The 20,653-nt window shown below is 38.7% G+C and overlaps 1 protein-coding gene across 1 annotated transcript in view; it reads left to right on the forward strand.

Annotated features, from left to right (window-relative positions):
• Positions 1-20,653, forward strand: part of foxj3 (forkhead box J3) — a 153,356-nt gene that overhangs the window by 119,933 nt on the left and 12,770 nt on the right. The window contains exons 6-8 of the mRNA XM_066672262.1: positions 9,979-10,107; positions 14,907-15,081; positions 17,967-18,395. Coding sequence (XP_066528359.1) covers positions 9,979-10,107; positions 14,907-15,081; positions 17,967-18,395 — 733 coding nt within the window. The remainder of the gene's footprint in view (positions 1-9,978; positions 10,108-14,906; positions 15,082-17,966; positions 18,396-20,653) is intronic.

Here is a 20,653-nt window from a genome sequence, read left to right on the forward strand (position 1 = left end):
ACATTATGTCACTTCACTGTGTGATTATGGTGATTTGCACATTGGAAAATGCACTTGGGACCTTTAATAAAACTTTATACTAATACAGATTTTTTTGTGAGATGATGCACGTCTCCTAAATGCATAGTTTTTCACCTCGACTGTCTTTTCAAGGAAAGTGAGACAGGGCTTTAAAACTTAAAGAAGCTTGTATAATTTCCTCCCACAGTGGAGCAAACTTCAGTATGTGAAAGAATAACCCCCTGTGAACTGGATTGACTGGCATAGTATTTGTATTTACAAGCACATATAACAAATGCACTACACAATGTTCTAGTGAAGAACCGCAGCTGAGGTTTCCTCCCTGACTCAATATAATCTCAATACTTTTTTCTACCTGCTCTTTTCTGCTTTTTCTCTCCAATATCAGAATACAAATTAACCATCAAATGTTTGTGCAACCATATTCTAAGGCCACTGAAACCCTTCATAAATACGATCTGTATGCCGTCCACTCTGCTTTCAGTTTCCATACACACCACGGTGCACTTTGTAAATATTCAGCTTTTATTTGAGTGTTTATATAAATATATTGTATGTGAAGTATGAAAGTCAGTACTGTAGTGTTAGCACTGAATGCGAAGTTCACGAATGCAGGTTCTTATAACTGTCTAAGCCCCCGTACCTGTAAAATACTCCCAGGTGGAGCACTTAAAGGGGCATCGCTCTCTAACCTGTCCACAGTGGCTCCACTGCGGAGAAAAGCACAAAGAGGCAGGGAATGCACCACTCTGAAATTTAAATAGGCTTTTTAACCTTAAGACCTCCACTCTTGGCCTGTTGCAAGCCACGCTCTCTGGAGTGCTTTACAGAGCCTAGAAGCATCAGCTATTAATTTACTCCAGGCATTTAACCAACAGGATTTCATATTAACCATGGATTTTTGAGGGAAGACCAAAGTGTTCCCCCCCACCCTCTCCCCCCTTTCTGCCTCTCCCTCCACCCTAAATATATGTGGACTCTCAAAAACATATTGAGGAGTGTGGCATGATTTTTGTACATACGTTGGTTGGCTAACAGCAGCTGAGGTTTATTTTCTGCAGCTCCAGCTGCAATACCCTTTTGAATACATCTCAGATTAAGTTGTTAAACCACAAGCAAACATTCTTCTTTGTCAGTTTTCTGTGAATGGAGACTTGATTTGTAGAAACTCAGCAATATGGGTTATTTTAGTGTTATGTCTGTTTAAGAAGAATTTCAAACTTGCCTGCATTTTGTTTCTCACACTATAGCTAATATTAAAGGTGAGCAATACAGCAAAAATGTAAGTTACTTAGAGACGTATTCCCCATAAACTTTAATGATATATGATGTTTAGATTTTCTGTTTGTAAGCCAGCCAAATAGCAGAACAGTAGACTCACATTTAAAATGTAGGACATAGTTTAATCCCGTGTGATGCCTTCAGAGGCCAGCAGCCCTAGAAATCACAGCTGGCTTCACTCTCTGGGTGGGTTGGGAAAGCCTTCTGTCTCCCCTCTTCAGAAGCACAATCCTAGTCAAAGCTGGAATAAATAGTGTGGAGACTTAGCATTTTTCTCCGAGCATGTTGAGCTGTACAGTATCTATACAGTAATAGCAATGATAGTTGCTTTCACATGACTTCTAGGAACCATGTGCTTGTTAAAACACTCCCAGGTTGGGGGAATATTGTGTGATTGGGTGAATCCTAGCTAACAGGTAGATCTGATGACAACTAAAATTAAGAGAAAACTGGATAGAGTTAAAACAACAACAAAAACAAAAAATAATTGTTGGCTCTGGTCTTGGATCCAAGTCAGAATACAATTGGCAACAATTTTCCGGAGAGCGCTGGTTCTTGAACTGGTTCTACTCTGGCTTATAAGAACCTTAGTGTTGTTCAGCAAACCAGCCCGCACTTATGCCAGTTTTAATGGAACTGGGGAAACATCGCAGAACACGTCATCAACAGAGGGCATTGCACAGTGGCAGTAAACACAAGTGAGAAGATTGCTCCTTGCTCCTGTACAATTAGACACACCCGCAGATGCGGTTTGTGCTGAAAAACCTATTCTGGTTCCCGCTTCAAACAAACTTTTCAAGTTCCTGAACCTATTTTTGTTGGTTGAAATCCACCAAAAAGGTTAAAAATTTGATTGGCAAACCGAGTGCTATGAGTGACAGCTTGAGTGAATTATATTTTACAGTCAACAACCGTTGCTGGTTTGACGTTGTCTACAAATCTGTTCCTTTATCTAAGCACCTCATTAGATATAAGTTGTGCTGGTGTTAATATTGTCAGTTCCTGGACCCATCCCTTCTCTCAGCACAGTGCTAGACAACATGGCTCTTTGTTAGCTGTTGTAACAGAATTTGTAGTTAGTGTTCCACAACAGCATGTTCAGCTGACTAATGATGTGCTGTAGCGGATGCAGTTGCTGGTTACATGCGCCTTGGAGGAAACATGCTCTTCACCTTCCAAGTTTGGTATCTGTGTGAAAATCATGCTTCTAATTAGGGATGCACCGATTTGAATTTTTTGGGGCTGATACGATAACCGATAATTAGCACCTTGGAGTAGTCAATACTGATATTAATGGCTGATAATTTTATCTTTTTGTATTTAAAGAAAGTTCACATTGGTTTAAGGCAAAAAGCAGCTCAGAGTGTGGGAGAAAGAGTATGTTTGAGCGAGTGTGTGTAATTATTCTTCACCGTGTTTTCAGTAATAAATTCAATCACTTAATTACTCAATATCTATTTTAAAGAGTTTAATATATGAAGGGCTCCAGCACTGTGGTGGCTGAGGGTAACTTTCTGTTCTTTTTCCAGCTCTGTGTGTGCGTGTTCTAAGTGTCGCTGATATTTTAAATAAGTTTTCACATTTTTCATAGCAATGGATTAATTTAATCCCATAGACTCTTCTCTGCAGAAACTGTGAAAAACGTCCATACGGCAGACATAGTTGTGATTTAACAGATGTCAAAATAAAATCCACATATTGGCTACTGATATATCATTCGTCATTATTTCCAATAAAGTAATTTATTGAGGAATGGTGACTCAAAAGTGTCCGTAGGTGTGAGTGAATGTGTGAGTGTGTATGTTGCCCTGTGAAGGACTGGCGCCTCCTCCAAGGTGTATTCCTGCCTTGCGCCCAGTGATTCCAGGTAGGCTCTGAAGTGTATAAACGGTTACAGATAATGAATGAATGAATGAATGAATAAATAATTTATCGAGTGTTTTCAAAGCACACACTTTTCATGATATAGTATGAAAACAGCATTATTATATTTCACTTGTCAGACTGAAACTACTGTTTTTAAACCTTTTTATTTTCTCTTAGCTTTAGTTTTGAGTCTGCATTTCCACGTATGTCGAGTTTCACAAAAAGCCCACGGTCTAATCCCTAAGAGTCTATCTATGAGTCTATGTGTGCAGTAGCTATGTAACATAGCCATTAGTGTGACACAGTGTGATTCAGAATAGTTGATGTATAAGCGTAATAAAAATATAAGCCTACATTATAAAGTGTTAAGCTATTATTTTTCACCTCAGGTCTATTTCAGATTCAGTGTTCTCCAGTCTTCCCTTCTTTTTCTCCCTTCTGCTCTAAATGATGATGGAACAAAAGTGAAGCGTGCAGGATACAAAGTGGAAAACAACAGATCTGAGTGCCGTTTTCTCCTTGGAGAGGTTGTTTCTCAGTGATAGTGCAGTAAACACAGCAGGCCACGCCTCTCTCCCTGAACTGTGCCAAGCCACAGGAATTCCCTCTTTCTCTGGCTTTCCTGCCTGCTGCTGCAGGCCAATAAGATCTGGGCTCACTGCAGCTCAGTACGGCCACCTTCGGTCATTCTGCTCACAGTCAGGCACCACCTGCCTGCTCCTCTACATTTAGTTTTTCTGTGTTCCATTCATACATATATAAATGTAATTCAATAGGAAACTAATTACCAATTACATTAATTACTAAAATAAATTAACCTGAACTGGTTAAGTTGTTACAGACAATGAATGAATGAATGTATTGTATCTTTTTGCTCTTCAAATGATTTATGAGTACCAACACTAGTAATGTCTTCTGACCAGATTAACTCCTGCTAAAGGTTTTAGGGTAGTTTTATATCTAACTCTTGGTAGGGCTGGTATTTATAGACTAACTATCACTGTATCATTTTTAAATATAGGCATTTAACTTTAAACAAATCTGTAAACGGCTGTAAAATTCGAAGCACTGAAACACATTTACTTTGTTCAGATTAATCACAGTTTAACACACTATGTCAGAAGAATTTCAACTAAATATTTACTCTGAAGTAATAAGAGAAGGGATGTGACAAATGGTTGTCTGTGCTGCTTAAATAAAGTAATCATACTTTTCAAGATAGATAAGCAGAAAAATACATTTCCTGACAATGGAACTTTAAGAAAACGAATGAATTGACACTGAAAAAACTGCTGTCGTGTTTTGTTTTGTTTTTCTCCCTCCTTCCTCTACTGCACACACCCATTGGTTTCACCATCATCTTTAAATCCCAGACAGGGGGAATCTTCTCTACAGTGTGTGCCATTGTCTAATGCACCTGGGTGGATTTCTCTTTGATTTCATAATCCACGTCTCATGCTGCAGATTAGTCTTTCTGTGTAAAAGACACCACTGGCTTTTGACTTTAATTCATGGCTAAATATAGGCCTAGCAATCCTGTTCCACCAGCAAACATCCCAGGAGAATTTGTAGTGGATTTGTTCGCCCCTTCCTTTCTTGCCCTGTGTCTCTTATTTTGGTCTGTGCACACGCCGTGCCTTGCTGGAGCATGTAGGCGTCTGCTTTTGGAGTGTCAAGCTAACCACAGCACAAGGAGCTTTCTTAAAAGCTCACGCTTTATGGGTACAGGGAGTAAAAATAGATTGTGGTCAGCCATGAAAGGCTTAGGGCTAAAAGCTTCTTTTGTGGCTTAATTACACATAACATCAGTACTTGTGCAACCTACCTAGGTTTGATTGTAATTTCTTTTTTTTTTTTCATTGTTATGTCATTTTCTGCGTGATTGAATTTGTTGATGTGTCCATGCCCTTGGTCTTCGCAGGCTCTGTGGGTTAGTGGCTCTATGACGTTGGAGCCCAGCCCACACTGAGCTGGAAAAAGGTTGTAGTATGCAAATCAGGCCATGATATCCACCCCCTCTATCCGATGAAGCCTGGATCTATTATGCTTCTCCTTTTGATGTGAGATGAATAATAGGATTGGGAGGCATTCATTCTGCCTGAGTGATAATTCTCTGTAAGAGACAATGACGTGCCTATTATTATTTTTTTTCTTTTTCCTTGTTCTCTACACTCTCCTTTCCTTGTTCTCTCTCTCTCTCTCTGCATGCCTTTCTCCATGCTGTATGATTTCCTGAGTCAAGAAAGCCTAAAAAGCCATGCCCTTAGCTGCTTTTACGAACAGAAATGTAACGGAAACAGCTGCACGCTAGCATGTTAGTGATGGTGCAGTGCTAACAGTGATCCAGTTTTTTGACTGTGCCTGCTCCCTCTTCAAAAAAAAAAAAAAAGTAGCAGCAGCATTGTGTTGTACACAGTGCCCAGTTTGTCTCTGAGTCTTGCTAAGTGGTTTTAGCACCAGACTGGGGCTGCCAAGACTTGTAGCCTTGTGACGTGAGCACAGCTAGCATTGTTGCAATTCCATTCATCTTTCTCTACCACAGGAAGCTCAATGTAGGGCTATTCTCTCAGGATCTCATTATGTTCATTTACATACCATCCTTCCACTGCCTTATTTACTCCCCCTCTCCAACCAGTACATATTTGCAGTAAAACATTTCAAATGCTAATTGGGATTGCTTTTTGAAGTGGAGAGGATTTTTTTTACTGCAGAACCCACTGTATATACTGAATTGTTCTTTTGGATGGAAAGGTCATTGTCTCAGTTGCACTGAGGACCTTTTGTGAGCTGTCCCAAACCAATTTACGCTGGCCAAGCTGATGGTTCTGACACAGCCAGCACTGTGACCTTTACTGAAGGAGAGCTTTACCCCATTTCACCGTCTCAGATGACCACAATGTGTACCGCACTCTTAGCTATGGACCCTCAGTACCTCAGAAACTCCATTCATGCGGCTACATGGACTGACTGATGTATATCAAGTGCTAAACTTTCAGAATAAGTCTGAGAGCAGAAAAAAATAATGACCAGTGTTAGGCACATTTTCATTCCTGGAATTTTTCAGTAAAAAAATGTAGGACATAGTAAAAAAAAAAAAAAAAAAAATATATATATATATATATATATATATATATATATATATATATATATATATTAATTATTTATTTTTTTAATATGTGTTTTTGAGAAATAAAGGCCGATTTTGAACTGCCGTTCAACTATTTCTCTGCTTTCTTTTGTATTTTTTAGAACCACCACAGGACCAATTAAAACAATTTTAAAAATCAGTATTGTGATCATAGTGATATTCTGGCTTGTTTACGTGATGACGTCATGCAGTTACCCATTATACGGCATACGTTCTTTACATGAGCCATTTAGGCACAGAGAAGTACAACAGAAATCTGCTCTGGTGGAAGGATTAGCTAAAGAAGGAAATAAATAAAAGTGGTTTGTCATATCGCCAAGAATATCGCTATCACCAAAATACCTTGAAATATTATGATGTTATTTTAGCCCACCCCTATCACAGGTACGAGTGGATCATACATTAGTGTCCCTGCTGGACTAAGAGCAGTCCTCCAAAAAAAAAATCCAGCCAACCACATCCTGTGGGCAGCATCCTGTGACCATTGAGGAAACACATTATGACTACCACAACCTGTGCCAGTAGATGAGCTGCTCTCTGATTTGCATTTACATGGTGGAGCTACTTGTACCTGCACAACACACACTAACACCCCTGTGACTGTTGAAGTGACATAACTGTCATAAAGTATGTGTTACTTGTGTAATTGTCCATATGTTGTCACTGTTCCTGTGCTACAGTGGGAACACAAACAAGAAGTTGAGGAAATCTGTAGTTCTACTTCAGCTAAGTTCTGAAACACTTAAGTTCCTAAAATGGCTCCTGAATCTTGGTGAAAACAAAAGTGCTGTTTTATTACATCAGTACCTATGTAAAGAATGGGCAACTACATAATAATGCATTGCATTCTGGGTAGGTCATGCCTTATTCTCTATTAAACCCAAACCTAAAGATAGTTGAGTAGGCTCGCTTTGAATATCAACTTATATTAGACACTGGATTTGAACCAGGATTTATCTGCTTTTAGACGTAGACTGTAAGCTGATTTAACACTTCACCATTCGATAAACTAATCCTGTAACTATTTTATTTGAATTAAAATAGACTACAATTCACACCTGTAAAAATAGACCTATGCAGATATAGCAAGATTATAAATCCATATCGAGAGTTTAGGCTGATGTAAAACAGGAATAAAATAGTTTTCTCATGTCATGACATTTGCATTTGTGAATTCGGTAGGCTAAATTCACACTTTTTGTAGTATGCTTTTCTTATGTATTTGACTTATTTACTGTGTTATATTAAATTTGCTTTTATTTTGACTTTGACATGTCAGTCATTTGAAGGTTATACTGCCACTTCATTTATGTTTTGTATTTGAAGTTTAGTTACTGTTACGGTGAGCTCTTTACATTTACTTCAGTGTAACAGTAATCAATATTGTTCCATGATGTATTATGGCAGCATGTTGTATGCAAGATATGAATACTGCTTTTAATGCAGCATATACATTTCATTTTCAGTTCACCAAATGTAAGTCATGGTTTATGGTTTTATGAGGTTTATAACACTGAGGTAAATATTTATCAATGCACAGCACACAGCTACAATCTTTTGAAGGAAAATCATGTCCTCACCTTCACATGTTTGATGTTTGTTTGTCTGATGGCTGTTACAATGTCTCTTTGTTAAATTGGCGACAGAGTTTCATTGGTTTACTTCCAACCTAGAATAAATTCATATACTACATCTGCAGTACGCATGTGGCAGTTGTCAAAGCAAGCATTGACCATATCACCCCATTTTTACATCGGGTAATATAAACACCACCACGGAGTCTGCCTCACTACTCCACTGCAGCTACTGTGTCCTAAAATCCCACAATGACTTGCTTTGCTCACATCTCCTGACATCACGGTCCTACTCTGTGTACCAATATGCACTCTCAGAGCACTTTATTACACATACAAATGCAAATTGTAATAGTGCAGTGTGTAAAATTATGCAGATATCGGCCAGTGGGTTAAAATAATGTTCATCTCAAATGTCAAAATGGGGAATTTGACCGTGACATGATTTTTGGTGCCTGAGCAGCTCATTTGAGTATTTAGGTAACTGCTGATCTCCTGGGATTTTCACACACACAACAGTGTCTCTAGAGTTTGCTCAGAATGGTGCAAAAAACAAAATAAAACAAAACAAATAAACATCCGGTGAGCAGCAGTTCTGCAAACAGAAATGACTTGTTGATGAGAGTGGACAAGGAAGAATGACATTTTGAGCTGAGAGAAAGGCTAGTACAGTACATTTGTGGTGAACTTAAAAATCATATCAGAATATGCAGAACAAATATAGACAAATTATATTAGAACAAATATTGAGGTGTATGGGCTACAACAGCAGGTGTCAAGGTTAGTTGTGCTTCTGTCAGCCAAAAGATTGTCAGTCTCATGAATGACTGCTGTTTTGAGAGAAAAGAAAAGCCCTACCCAGTACTAAGTGTCTTATTCCTAGTAAAGTTCTCAGTGTGTGTAGGTATTAATAAGATAAGATACTAATAAGGTAAGCTTACAATAAATGACCCAGCATTACAGTATTGACCTCATGTAATAACAGATACTGTCTACACACAGCTAGGAGGAAATTCATATTCCGCTGATATTCATGTCTAATCTGTTCAGTAATTAACATGACTGGACACACTGACTGATGGCTGTGTACTTTAAGTCACTGTTAGTTTTTCACATCATTGTTTCTTTCTAAAACAAATAAGAGAAACTATAAGTGTAGACTTTGGGTCATCTCTGCATTCTACATTCAGGCAGCCCTCACACACCCCCACCCACACGCACCAACACATGTGATGTAACAGCCGGCAGTGTTGTGACAAGCGGAGAGGATTCCACTCTGCTGACCTCAGAAACCGCCAGACAGTTTCTGTTTGTTTGGCTCTTTTTCCCACTCCACCCTTGTTATCTGTGCTGTATGCCTAGATCTTGTTGAGTCTTCACATTATCTCTGGCATCTCACTTAAGGAATATCGGTTATCATTAATGGGTAATGGGTCTTTGTAGAAACACAAGACTGGTTGTATTCAGAAACGCTCTGTAGGTACAGTTAGGGCTGGACAATAATTCAATATCAATTATATGTCACAATATAAAATGTTTCAATAGCAAAAATATGATTTTTAAACCATATTCAACATTTCCATACACATTAATTACAGCATCTGTCACTGACTGATGTTCATTACAGGGTGCTGCCGTCAGTTCCAGGCACTCAGATTATAAAGTTAGTTTGAAAATATTAATTTTGACAAAGCCAAGAGGTTTATGTTTGATTGTGATGTTTCTTGTTTGTTTTGCTAGTTTTTTGACGGTTTTATACTGTTCATATCGATAACGAATATATTTCGTATCAACTAAAATTAAGAAATATATCATGGTATTAAAAACCATGTTGGTTTCCTCTGGGTGCTCCGGTTTCCTCCCACAGTCCAAAAACACACGTTGGTGTGTGTGTGTGTCGCCATGCGAAGGTCTGGCGCCCCCTTCAGGGTGTGTTCCCACAGTGCGCCCAGTGGTTCTGGGTAGGCTTTGCACTCACTGCAACACGGAACAGGATAAAGCCCTTACAGACAATGAATGAATCAATGATATAAAATATTTAAATAAAATGTATTATTGTTGTTAATAATATGTCAATTGCCTTTTCAGATGACGTTGTACAACCCCGACCAGGATGGTAGTGACAGCCCGAGAAGCAGCCTTAACAACAGCCTGTCTGACCAGAGCCTGGCCTCAGTCAATCTGAACAGTGTTGGGAGTGTGCACAGTTACACGCCGGTAAACTTCAGCTCAAATCTTTATGCAGCTGCAACATTAAGACACTGAAAAAAATGGTGTTAAGCAAAACAGAAAACAAGATAAGACTGAAATGAATGATGTTTGCTTTTGCAATGATTTACAGAAAATAGTAGCATATTTGATTGTTTTAACATGTTTTAATATTAATGGGTCAGACTGGCATGCAGTAGTGTGCATGCACATATTACCTGAAACATTTCCTTTAGAGAGAGTTATGAATGATGGTTTACAATAAAACAATTAGATTCAAATGCAGACTTTTCAAATATGGCTGTGTCTTTTACTTGGTAGAAGCGAGCAGTACATTGCAAGTCAAAGAAGGCAAACATTTGTAGTGGTGATGACGCACCGAAAACTATAGTCCATTTGTATCAACTCCACTTACTAAATAGTTGCACTTTGTAGTTGTTCAAGTGCAGACTGTAGTCTGTCTTGATCAGTTTGTACCTCCAAACTGCTAACCTCCTTAGACCCAGGCAGGGCACCTTTTTCAACTCAGCTCTGCTTTCTAGCATTAGTATTCCAGAATTTACACCAATAGCTAAAGCAGAAGTTGCAGGACTCTCAGCAGTTGGTTGAGAGTTTTTTTTTTTTTTGCAGATTCCTTTAGTGGAGTTATTGAGAGTGTGTGCTATCCTCCTAGCGAACTCCCAGAACACACATAACACACTGCAGAAAGCTCAGAGGCCCATGCATAGGGGCAGCGTGACGCTGGAGTTAAGGGAATGAAAGGCAGTGAGCATGCTGCTGGAGCTTGGCTAAAGAGAGCCGCCGCCTCTGAAGTTCTCCCACTAGAGACGCCCCCTGCTTTGTTGTGGTTCCCCCGAAGCCCTACGCTTCAGGCTCCAGCATTGATCCACTACAGACACTGATGAATTCACTACTACAGCAGGCCAGACAATGCTCTCTTTTTCTATCTCCTTTTCTCTCTCAATTTCGATCGAACTCATTCAGTCCGTTACTTGCTGAATTCTGTCTGATTCCGAAACCAGCATAAACTGATCTGTCATGCTGCAACAATTAGTGAAGAAGGGTTTTGATTTTTAGGCTTTGACTGTTGAAAGATTTTAAAGGTGTAATTTGTTTAAAATTGTCATTAAACTTACACTCTCTAATGTTCATATTAATTTGCAGCAATTCTCAGAGGTTGCAGTGCACTTCTGGCAGGTTAGGGGGCAGTGTGGATTCTGTAGTGTCCCAGTGCCATGAAAGAGATTAGTTGTCGCAGAAAAGGGAGAGGAATAGAAGTCATAACAGTTAGATTAATCATTAAGTGACTGTATAATTAAGTCACTGTATATATCTAAAATTATTACTTTATAGGGGAGAGACCTGAGTCGTTAAGATTATTAACTGAATGTTAATGTACATATTATGAAGTTATGATTCAACAGTTACAGATTGTTAGCTGTAGGCCTCGCTGCGCTAATGCATCATGTTTGGTCTGAACGTAGAAATGAATAAAGAAGTGATACTGTTGTTGCCACCATTTCAGCAGAGTATATCTGTCCATGTCCTTTTGAATATATTTACATGTAACCAATTTACATTGACTCTGCTTTGTGGTCCAGGCATGTAAAATCCAAGCCAATATATTTGCACAGGCAGCTGAGTGGCTGGAAATGGATCAGCTTTACCTACCACAGAGCTTTAAAATAACTAATAACATTTTTGATTTCAGATATCAGATGTTTGTTGAACTAAGGGCATATATAGATCAGCATACATTTATTTTGTACTTAATACTTCAAATCTTCTTTTAATACTTCAATACTTAATCCTACAGGCCACATGTTTTTGTCTGACAAAAAGGATTGACTCAAGTAAAAAAAAAAAAAAACAAACAAAAAAATAACTATAGAGAAGTAAAAGATTAAGTTTTATTACATGTTAATACATCTTATTACAGTCCACATGCAGTTTTTGCTTAAAGTTTACCTAGAAGTGCTTAAAGAAAATGACCAAAATTAAATGAAAGTGCAGAGTAAATATATCATGGTTTTAGACTTGCCCATTTTAACATAGACAACAAGCTGAAATACTTATGGTTATTTTGTTGCTTGTGCTTTAAACATATTTGCTTATGAGAAAAGGAGATATGACCCAGTGGTAAATATGTCTCTGTCCCAGCTTTGAGTGTGTTGCAGGCAGTAATTTATAATTTTTTTATTTTTAACAAATTGAATTTAGTTAATAGATGAAAGGGAATTAAAATATTTGTGTGTGTATGTATGTTTTTAGAAAGTGGGGTTTGTGTACTTCATTCAGTTTAATTTTACAGAGTCAATGAACATTTCAGTAAGTTATATTTTACCACCTTCGTCAGTTTTCTGTTGTTCTTGGGCAGCTTCAGAGAAGACAACAGCACTGACCATGGCACACAAAATGAGATATTACAAAATATTTTGGATGAATTTGACAAAGTTTTAATTATACATAAGTTTTCAATGTTAGTACATCAGATATAAAATCATAATTTATTTTAAGTATATTATATTTTATTTCATCTGCATAAGAGTAGAGTCTGTATCAATAAATGAATCAATCAAAATCTAAATCAGAAAGCCCCAGGTGAGCAGCCGAAGGTGACAGTAGTAGGAAAAACTCCTTCAAAGCTGGATGAAGAAACCATGGGAGGTGGTGATCAAACTACTGATAAAAAATGGACAGTGTCAGCAGTTATGTCTGTCATTATGCTAGTGTGTAGTTAGTAAAGTACTGATGTAAGAGTGATGAAGTAATGGGGGATTAAGGCAATTAAAAAAAAAAAATATATATATATATATATATATATATATATATATATATATATATAAGTGAGTGTCCTCAATCTGGGGCCACAATAACAGTGCTGGAAGCATCAGTCTACTTCAGTGTAATTGCGGGGGAGTGGTGGGTAATGGCGGGGGTCCGAGGCTGGCAGCTTTAGATGGAGGAGAGCAGCTGGTCTGATGTGGACCGCAGGAGAACCCAGCAGACAATCTTCCATCAATGGGCTGTCATTTTCTCTGAAAACAGTAAAGAGATGGAGTTAGTTTGGTTGAGTGCATTAGAAAAGCGTATGTGAATATTTTCATTCGTGTAGTGACTCCAGCAGATCTGACTGTAACAGATTGACTGGAAGGAACACAGACATTAGAGCATTCTGAGACAATGACATCCGTAAAATGACAGAATCTGTAATAGAGCTTATAAAACAACCTGAAGCTGAAAAGAATAAAAACAATTGTAGTTTGTTTTTGTTTGTAGCAGTCAGATTGAAGAGCACTGGTTAACCATGAGATGATTATATTTTTGGGATTGATAGTTGCTCTTGCATTGATTTTACTCATAAACAGGTTGCCGCTCATCTGTGCATTGGCTTCTGTTTAAAACTTGAATACAAAATAGGCATAGCTTTAGTGATTTTCCCCAGGAAATTGTCTTTTCTAATCTAATTAATCCCAGTTTGATTCTATTTAGTTCTTCTCACTTTTAAAGTTTTGCCATTTACCTTTTGAACTAATGCAGATGCAAATAAGGTGAGATCTTTCCGCCTTTTGTGAACATTTTCGTAACCATGTTACCATAACCTGTAAAATTTCTTGGGGGTCCTGGTGTTTTGGGTTGGAGCCCTGCCTCAGGTCACTATCTGTGAGGAGTTTGGTGTGTTATCCCTTTGTCTGTCAGGTGTTCCAGACATTTGTCTGTGTAAGAGTTTCCATAGAAGTGTTCTCCCCTGTGATGGACTAGCACCCCATCCAGGGAGTGTTCCTGCTTTGTGCCCAGAGATATAGTGATTCCTGGTAGGCTCCGGACCCACTGCAACCCTGAAGTTTTCAAATATGGGCATTGTGACCCCTTTGGTGAAGTATCTATGCACCAGATAGAAATGAGGTTGAAGAATGCTCTAATAGAGATGGCTCAAGCAGAGCAGTAGAGGCGGCAGTATGGCTTCCTGCAGGTTTTATTTGTGCTGGAGTGAGCAAGCGTCTCCAGCGTCGTTTGTTGAGGTTTGTGATGTTGAGTGCTGTAGTCAGGACTGTCATCTCCTATCTCGACTCCAGTCGGCCAGCCACAGCCATTGAGTGGGCAGCACTGGAGTTAAAAGTGTCATGGTAGATTTCGGTCATTGTTGCTAATCTTTTGTCCTTTCCTTGTGCTCCCCTCTTTTCCTGATGTAAAGTGTCCTTGGGAAAGCTGTTATAACATTATAACATTGTAGATGATTGGTGTATTTTATACATATAAAGTGCTCCTGTGCTGTCAGTGGGGCTGGGAGAATGGACAGTGAGTGTAGAAACTAGGAGGTGGTCATAATCGTAATATTTAAATATATAGTAGTTCTACAAAAACATATTGTAGTCCATCTGTTGCTCTGCATTCCTTTAGTCCTCCTCAGTGATCACAGGAAGCTGCCCACAGCATGCTGTTGGCTTGTTTTTGGTTGATGGACTATTCTAAGTCCATTTGTGATAACAGAGGTTTAAAAACTCCTTCAGCACTGCTGTGCCTGATACACTTGTACCATTACAATACATCACCACCATGTCAGTGTCACTGCAGCGCTGAGAATGATCTACCACCCAAACCATACCTGCTCTGTGGGGGGGCCTGACCATTGAAGAACCGTGTGAAAGGGGACAAACAAGGTTTACAAGGCAACAGATGGACTCCAGTCTGTAATTGTAGAACTACTGAGTGCGCCTGTGGTCAGTGGAGGTGAGAGAATGGGCAGTGAGTGTACAAACAAGGAAGTTTAACTCATTTTATTTTATTTCCTGTTTTTGCTTCTGCAGGTGACAAGTCATCCAGAGCCTGTGTCCCAGTCACTGAGTCTGCAGCAACCCCCTCAGCCCCAGTACAGCATCCCAGAGCGGGATAAGCAGCTCCTGTTCTCCGACTTCGAAGATCTTAGTGCCTCATTCCGCAGCCTTTACAAGTCTGTCTTCGAGCAGTCCTTTAGCCAACAGGGTAAACATGTGCTTCTGAGAGATGCTTCAGTAACTTACCAACCAGTAATGTTAAATGTTTGAGGTTGGTTATTTAGAAAATGATTCAGGGGTTAATAAAAGTCCCTGCTAAGTTTTCCCTGTTATATAATGCCATATGATTTCATCCAAGTCAATGTACACCCAAACATCAAAACCTTTTCAAGTAGCAGTTGTTTCTTGTGGCAAATTAACACATTAGGGGTTTATTTTGTTAACTCTAATGCATGCACACAAATTGACAGATAGAAATGGACACATCATTGTAATGCAATACATTTTTAATAAATACAGCCAAAGCAATAAAAGCATGTGTTTAGGATGTTACAAATAATCATGAATTCAGGCTTTCTGAATTCATAAAAAAGATGACTATCTGCATTTTTTTCTCTATTTTGTGTCCTAAAATGAAGGATTCTCATGTTTTAGTTTAAAGTTATTTTAGGAACATGCATTTTCTAGATTAAAAAACAAATAAGCATATATTACCGAATTGCATTGAAATCCATTTGATAGAAGAGTTTTTCCTCTTTCAAGCTGCAGCTCATAATACAACAGTAACAGACTGCAGTTCTGGCATTAGTTTGGCTGCACAGCAGGGCTTTCCAGTTAAAACCTTTTGTTTGTAATCTGATTGACTGACGTACAAAAAGCCCTTGACAGGCGCTGGTTTGTGCGGAGTAAAGTCTCCCCGAAACCTTGCTCACCTAACCTACATTTCTCGTGAATTCAGTGCGTTCCACGTTAATGTTTTCTGAGTGGTGCCTCTCCTTTAATCTATCATCTATGTTTCGTTAGTTGAAAGTTGTTACTTTTTTTTCACATGCATAAAAGTGAAATCTCTTAGTCAGACAAGCTTGGGCAATTAAAACGCGCAAAATAAGCTGGCGAGAGGATTTCACACCCCGTTGTTGGAGACACTGAGCTAATTCACTGGCTTTGATAATAGGTGATGAGCTCGCATTATTATTCAGGGGGGCTGCTGGCTAATTGCTTTCTGTACTCTCCCAGCTTGGACAATGGGCTTTCTCTAACGATAAGAGATGCCCCTCCGTCACCCTGCCGATGAGTGTTCTCTGGCGATTGCGGCAGCTCAGGCCCCGGAGCCAGCTCTAAAAGCACTCCACTGAAATAGGTTTAGTGTGCCAGCAGTGTGATGGACAGCAGCCTCTTAAGACCAGCAGGCTGGCGTGTGCACTTTTGGGCTTGACCGATATGAAATATGCCACCGATACAAATACAGTGCAACAGGCCTTCAATAAAATTTCTGTAAGGTGTTTGAGGATTAAGAATGGTCTTGACTTGAAATGTATTACCAATATTAAGAAGCACAACATGTCAATTATTAATAATATTACTTGAAATAATGAAAATATTTTATGTGACATTTAAACAAGTTGTCAGGGCTTTCTTTGAAATTCAGGTGATGCTCAGTGGTCATCTATTATCAACCTTAAGTTAAGACCATATTGTTGTCTCCTTGCTCTCACTGAACCTGTAACACCTTTCTGTTAGTGGCAAAGATCAGGAGAGTCACTGCCTCAATGTTTGCTCAGATTGACATACAGGGGCAGGGAGTTTGTTCTAATTCTTATACCAGACATGGCTTTTGATGACAGAAAGAAGCATTTTAGTTAAATATCTCATTTTTTCACCCCTTGTTCAGTTTATAAGTTTAGTGAACACAATAGGAATGTTTATCCCTTTAAAACATTTAACCCAGCCGAATTATGAGAAATATAAAACAGACCAAAGGAATAACATGGAACACATTTTTTTCATATTTCTTGCCATATTCTGTTATTATTTGGGGGTTAAAACTGGAACAAACATCACAAAAACAATGTTGTAACCATAGGGTCAGAGTGGGGCGTACGTAACACATGAAAGTTTACTAAAGCATTAGAATTTTTAAAAAGGTTGGTAAACACTTTTAGAATCAAAAATCTACTTTTAATATAAGCATTTCTATGATCTCTATGTCCTCATCGAGCACATCATCATTCTGTAAATGCGGTAACACGTTCACCCATTAACACATTGCCATGTGACTACATCCAGGACATTCATTAAATGTCACTTAGGCACATTTGTTGTGGCTTCTGGTAGAAAAAGGGTGGGGCTGGGCCATAAGTGAAGCTCTAATGGACCGGCATAGGATATTTACCCCTTCATCCTGTGTGTTGTTACAATAATGACTGACCACAGGTTAAAGCAAGTATATAATGATTCAGATTTGCATTGTGCAATGAACATTGTCTGCATGCGTACACACAAACACGCACATGTATATACCACCTCCTTGTTTCTACACTCATTGCCCATAGTTCTGAAATTACAGATTGGAGTCCATCTCTTGTTTTGTCTATTCATTGGTCCACCATGTAGGTGTTGAAGTCAGAGACAGTAGCTCATCTGTTGCTGCACAGTTTGTGTTGGTCGTACTCTAGTCCTTCATCAGTGGACAAAGGACGCTGTTGGATGAACCTTTTTAGTTGGTGGACTATTCACAGTCCATCAGTGACACCGAGGGGTTTAAAAAGTTCCAGCAGCCCTTCTGTATCTGATCCACTTGTACCAGCACATCACACACTAACACACCACCATCATGTCAGTGTCACTGCAATGCTGAGAATGATCCACCACCCAAATCATACCTCCTCTGTGTATTGATGAACAGGGGTAAAGGGAGCAAACAAAGTATGCAGAGCAACAAATACACAGTGTAGAATGAACCATGAATGTAGAAACAAGGTGGTGGTGAAACTAAGGTGGTGGTCATGTTTAAAGCAAGCCAGGGTTTCCCAAATAACATGCCTGTTAAATGCAGTATGATGTGTTAATGCGTATGTTTGTATTTTTTTGCAGGTTTGATGGGCATGCCCTCAGAGTCCTCCCAGCAGACACACACCTGCTCCTACCAGCACTCCCCCAGCAGCACCATCAGCTCACACCCCCACACCAACCAGAATAGCATCACCAACTCGCATCCCAACAGTATCCCTACCAGCGGCAGCCAGGTGCCACTATCCCATCCCCACAACTCTCCCCACGGACAGCACCTGCCCCAGCACGGCCCGCACTCCCAGCACCCTCATGCCCAACACAGCCAACACCCACACACACCGCACACACCACATGGCCAGCATGGCCAACACGGGCAGCACCAGCCCCATAGCCAACACACCCAACATACTCAGCACACTTCGCACTCTCAGCACTCCCAGCAGCAGCAACAGCACCAGAACCTCTCTCACCAGCCCCATCCAACTCAGCAACAGATGCCCTGCAGCACTGGTAAGAATCAAACTCTCTACACTGACACATCTTAATCCTGTACACTTTCTTACTGATCTTTTGTCTAGCTCTTCAATATTGGTTAGGTTCTGAGCATCAGTGTCAGTGGTTACAAAGTAATCTCTTACAGTAATGCATTTATTTGTCACACAGTATTACTGTAACTTAATAGAGAACTCTCAAGAATCTCTCAAGAAAACACAAAATTTTGTGTGAATCTAAAGCACCCAAAACACCGTAAACTTCATCATTTATAGAAGTATCTGATATGATTCCAATTAGGGGTGGGTGATATGGCCCAAAATTAATATCACGATATTAACGATATTCTTGGCCATTTGACAAAACACTGAAAAATAAATGTATTAATTTCAAGAACACACTATTGAAACAAAATAAATGTTATAATATATTAATTATATTAAATTAAATATATGTAATATATATATATTTTTGTTAAGTGGTATTATTCATTCCCTGGAGCAGTGTGACTGCGACATTACCTGCTGTGCTACCGTGCCGCCCAGTTTTATTTATTAAACATTTTTATTTTACTACAAATGTAACAGTTTCAAACATTCAGAAGTGACAAAAAATATGAAAATATTTGTCTATTTTGTAAACAACAGTAACTTAAATAACAATACAAACAGAGTAGTCATTGTGCTAAATCATTACGTAAACAAGTCAGAATATCACTATATATATATATATATATATATATATATTTTTTTTTTATTTTTTTTTTTTTTTTTTTGTTAAAAGTGATGATGACATTATTGCAAACGATACGATACTGCACAGCCCTAATTCCAATAGCTGATATAATGCTGAATGTAAATGGTCTCCGTGCTGTAGAGAGTGCTGCAACCTCACAGAAACGGACAAGACTAAATTTTCACTCAACTTTCTACTGGCTGTTTTCTCGATTTTCTAACCACATCATCCATCATTTTAATCAGAGAAACTGGCTACGTGGTCACAGTAAAGGCAACAAGGCTGGCAGGCCTTTTAAATGATATTTAATTATGATTGCCTGTTTATTTCTATTCAGCTGAATAAGGTATGGGGCATTCTACTTGTACTTTTTTTAAGGTAATGATGAGTTTGGGTTTTTAGAGAATAATAAAGAAAACAAGTTATGAGATTACATTTTTCTAGGAAGTAATTTTTAAAACGATAATTTTTGAGAAAAGTGATTAGCTGCTACAGTGAATTACTGAGCAAGTACCCCAACACTGCTGGCTACAGTACACGTCATAGCTGAATATTTTATTTTGCGGGGGGTGGTTTAAATACTTATCACCCAGAAAATATCTTTTCCATAAATGGACGGAGTAGAAGAGAACAGTTAAATTGTGCTGTGACAAATGTGCTACAGTCTGTACTTGTACAAAGTGCATATTTTGGGTGCTGCTTCCAACCTAGGTATGTATAATTATAAGTATGACACAGTGATAATAGACCTCTAGGAGAATCTCAAAAGACTCCATAACCTAAGGAACAGGATCCTCAACATAGCTTGATCTGGTTAAATACCTAACATCTCTGTTATTTTTTCATCCTGTCTTCATCCTCTTGCTCAGTGCTTTTTATTTCTTCTGGTCTCCTTTCTTTCTGTCTCCATTCCTCCACGTGGGCAACTCCCTGACAGGCTGATTTATTCAGGTTTCTTTTAATAGTCATTTGTTTTAGATTAAAAGAATGCATGGCAGCTTAGGGGCTGTGGACAGTAAATCACCATCTGATTTATGTTCTTTGCTTTAATGAGAACAAAGCAAATATAGCAAATAATTCACTCACATACTATATGGAGGGTCCTTTAGCAGAGGGGTCTGGCTCCCCCTACTGGTCAAAAACAGCTTCTCATTTTCTGCAAAACCCTTACATGGATAGTTATGTTTTCCCAAATCTGTTTCTGATGCATCCATTTTGTAATGTGGATAACCACAGAAAACATTGTACTAGGTTTTCTTCTATTTAGAAAGCAAAAGATAACATTCATATTCAAAACACACTATGGACTTATTGGCTGGGGCTGAATTAAACATGTGACCTTACATATTCTACAGCTGGCAAAAGGCAACCCATACACATTAAGAATGTTCTACTTACTTTCAGTAAGCTTCATGGTATTCAAATTTCACAAGTTCTTAAAAATTCGTCTACCTCTTAGTTCCATCGTATATAGTTCCAAAAAATTCACAGATATCTTGAATTGAAGAATTAACTAATAATAATTTATTCTAGAAATAATT

This window comes from Hoplias malabaricus, chromosome 5 (assembly GCF_029633855.1).
Source record: "Hoplias malabaricus isolate fHopMal1 chromosome 5, fHopMal1.hap1, whole genome shotgun sequence".
Lineage (NCBI taxonomy): Eukaryota > Metazoa > Chordata > Actinopteri > Characiformes > Erythrinidae > Hoplias > Hoplias malabaricus.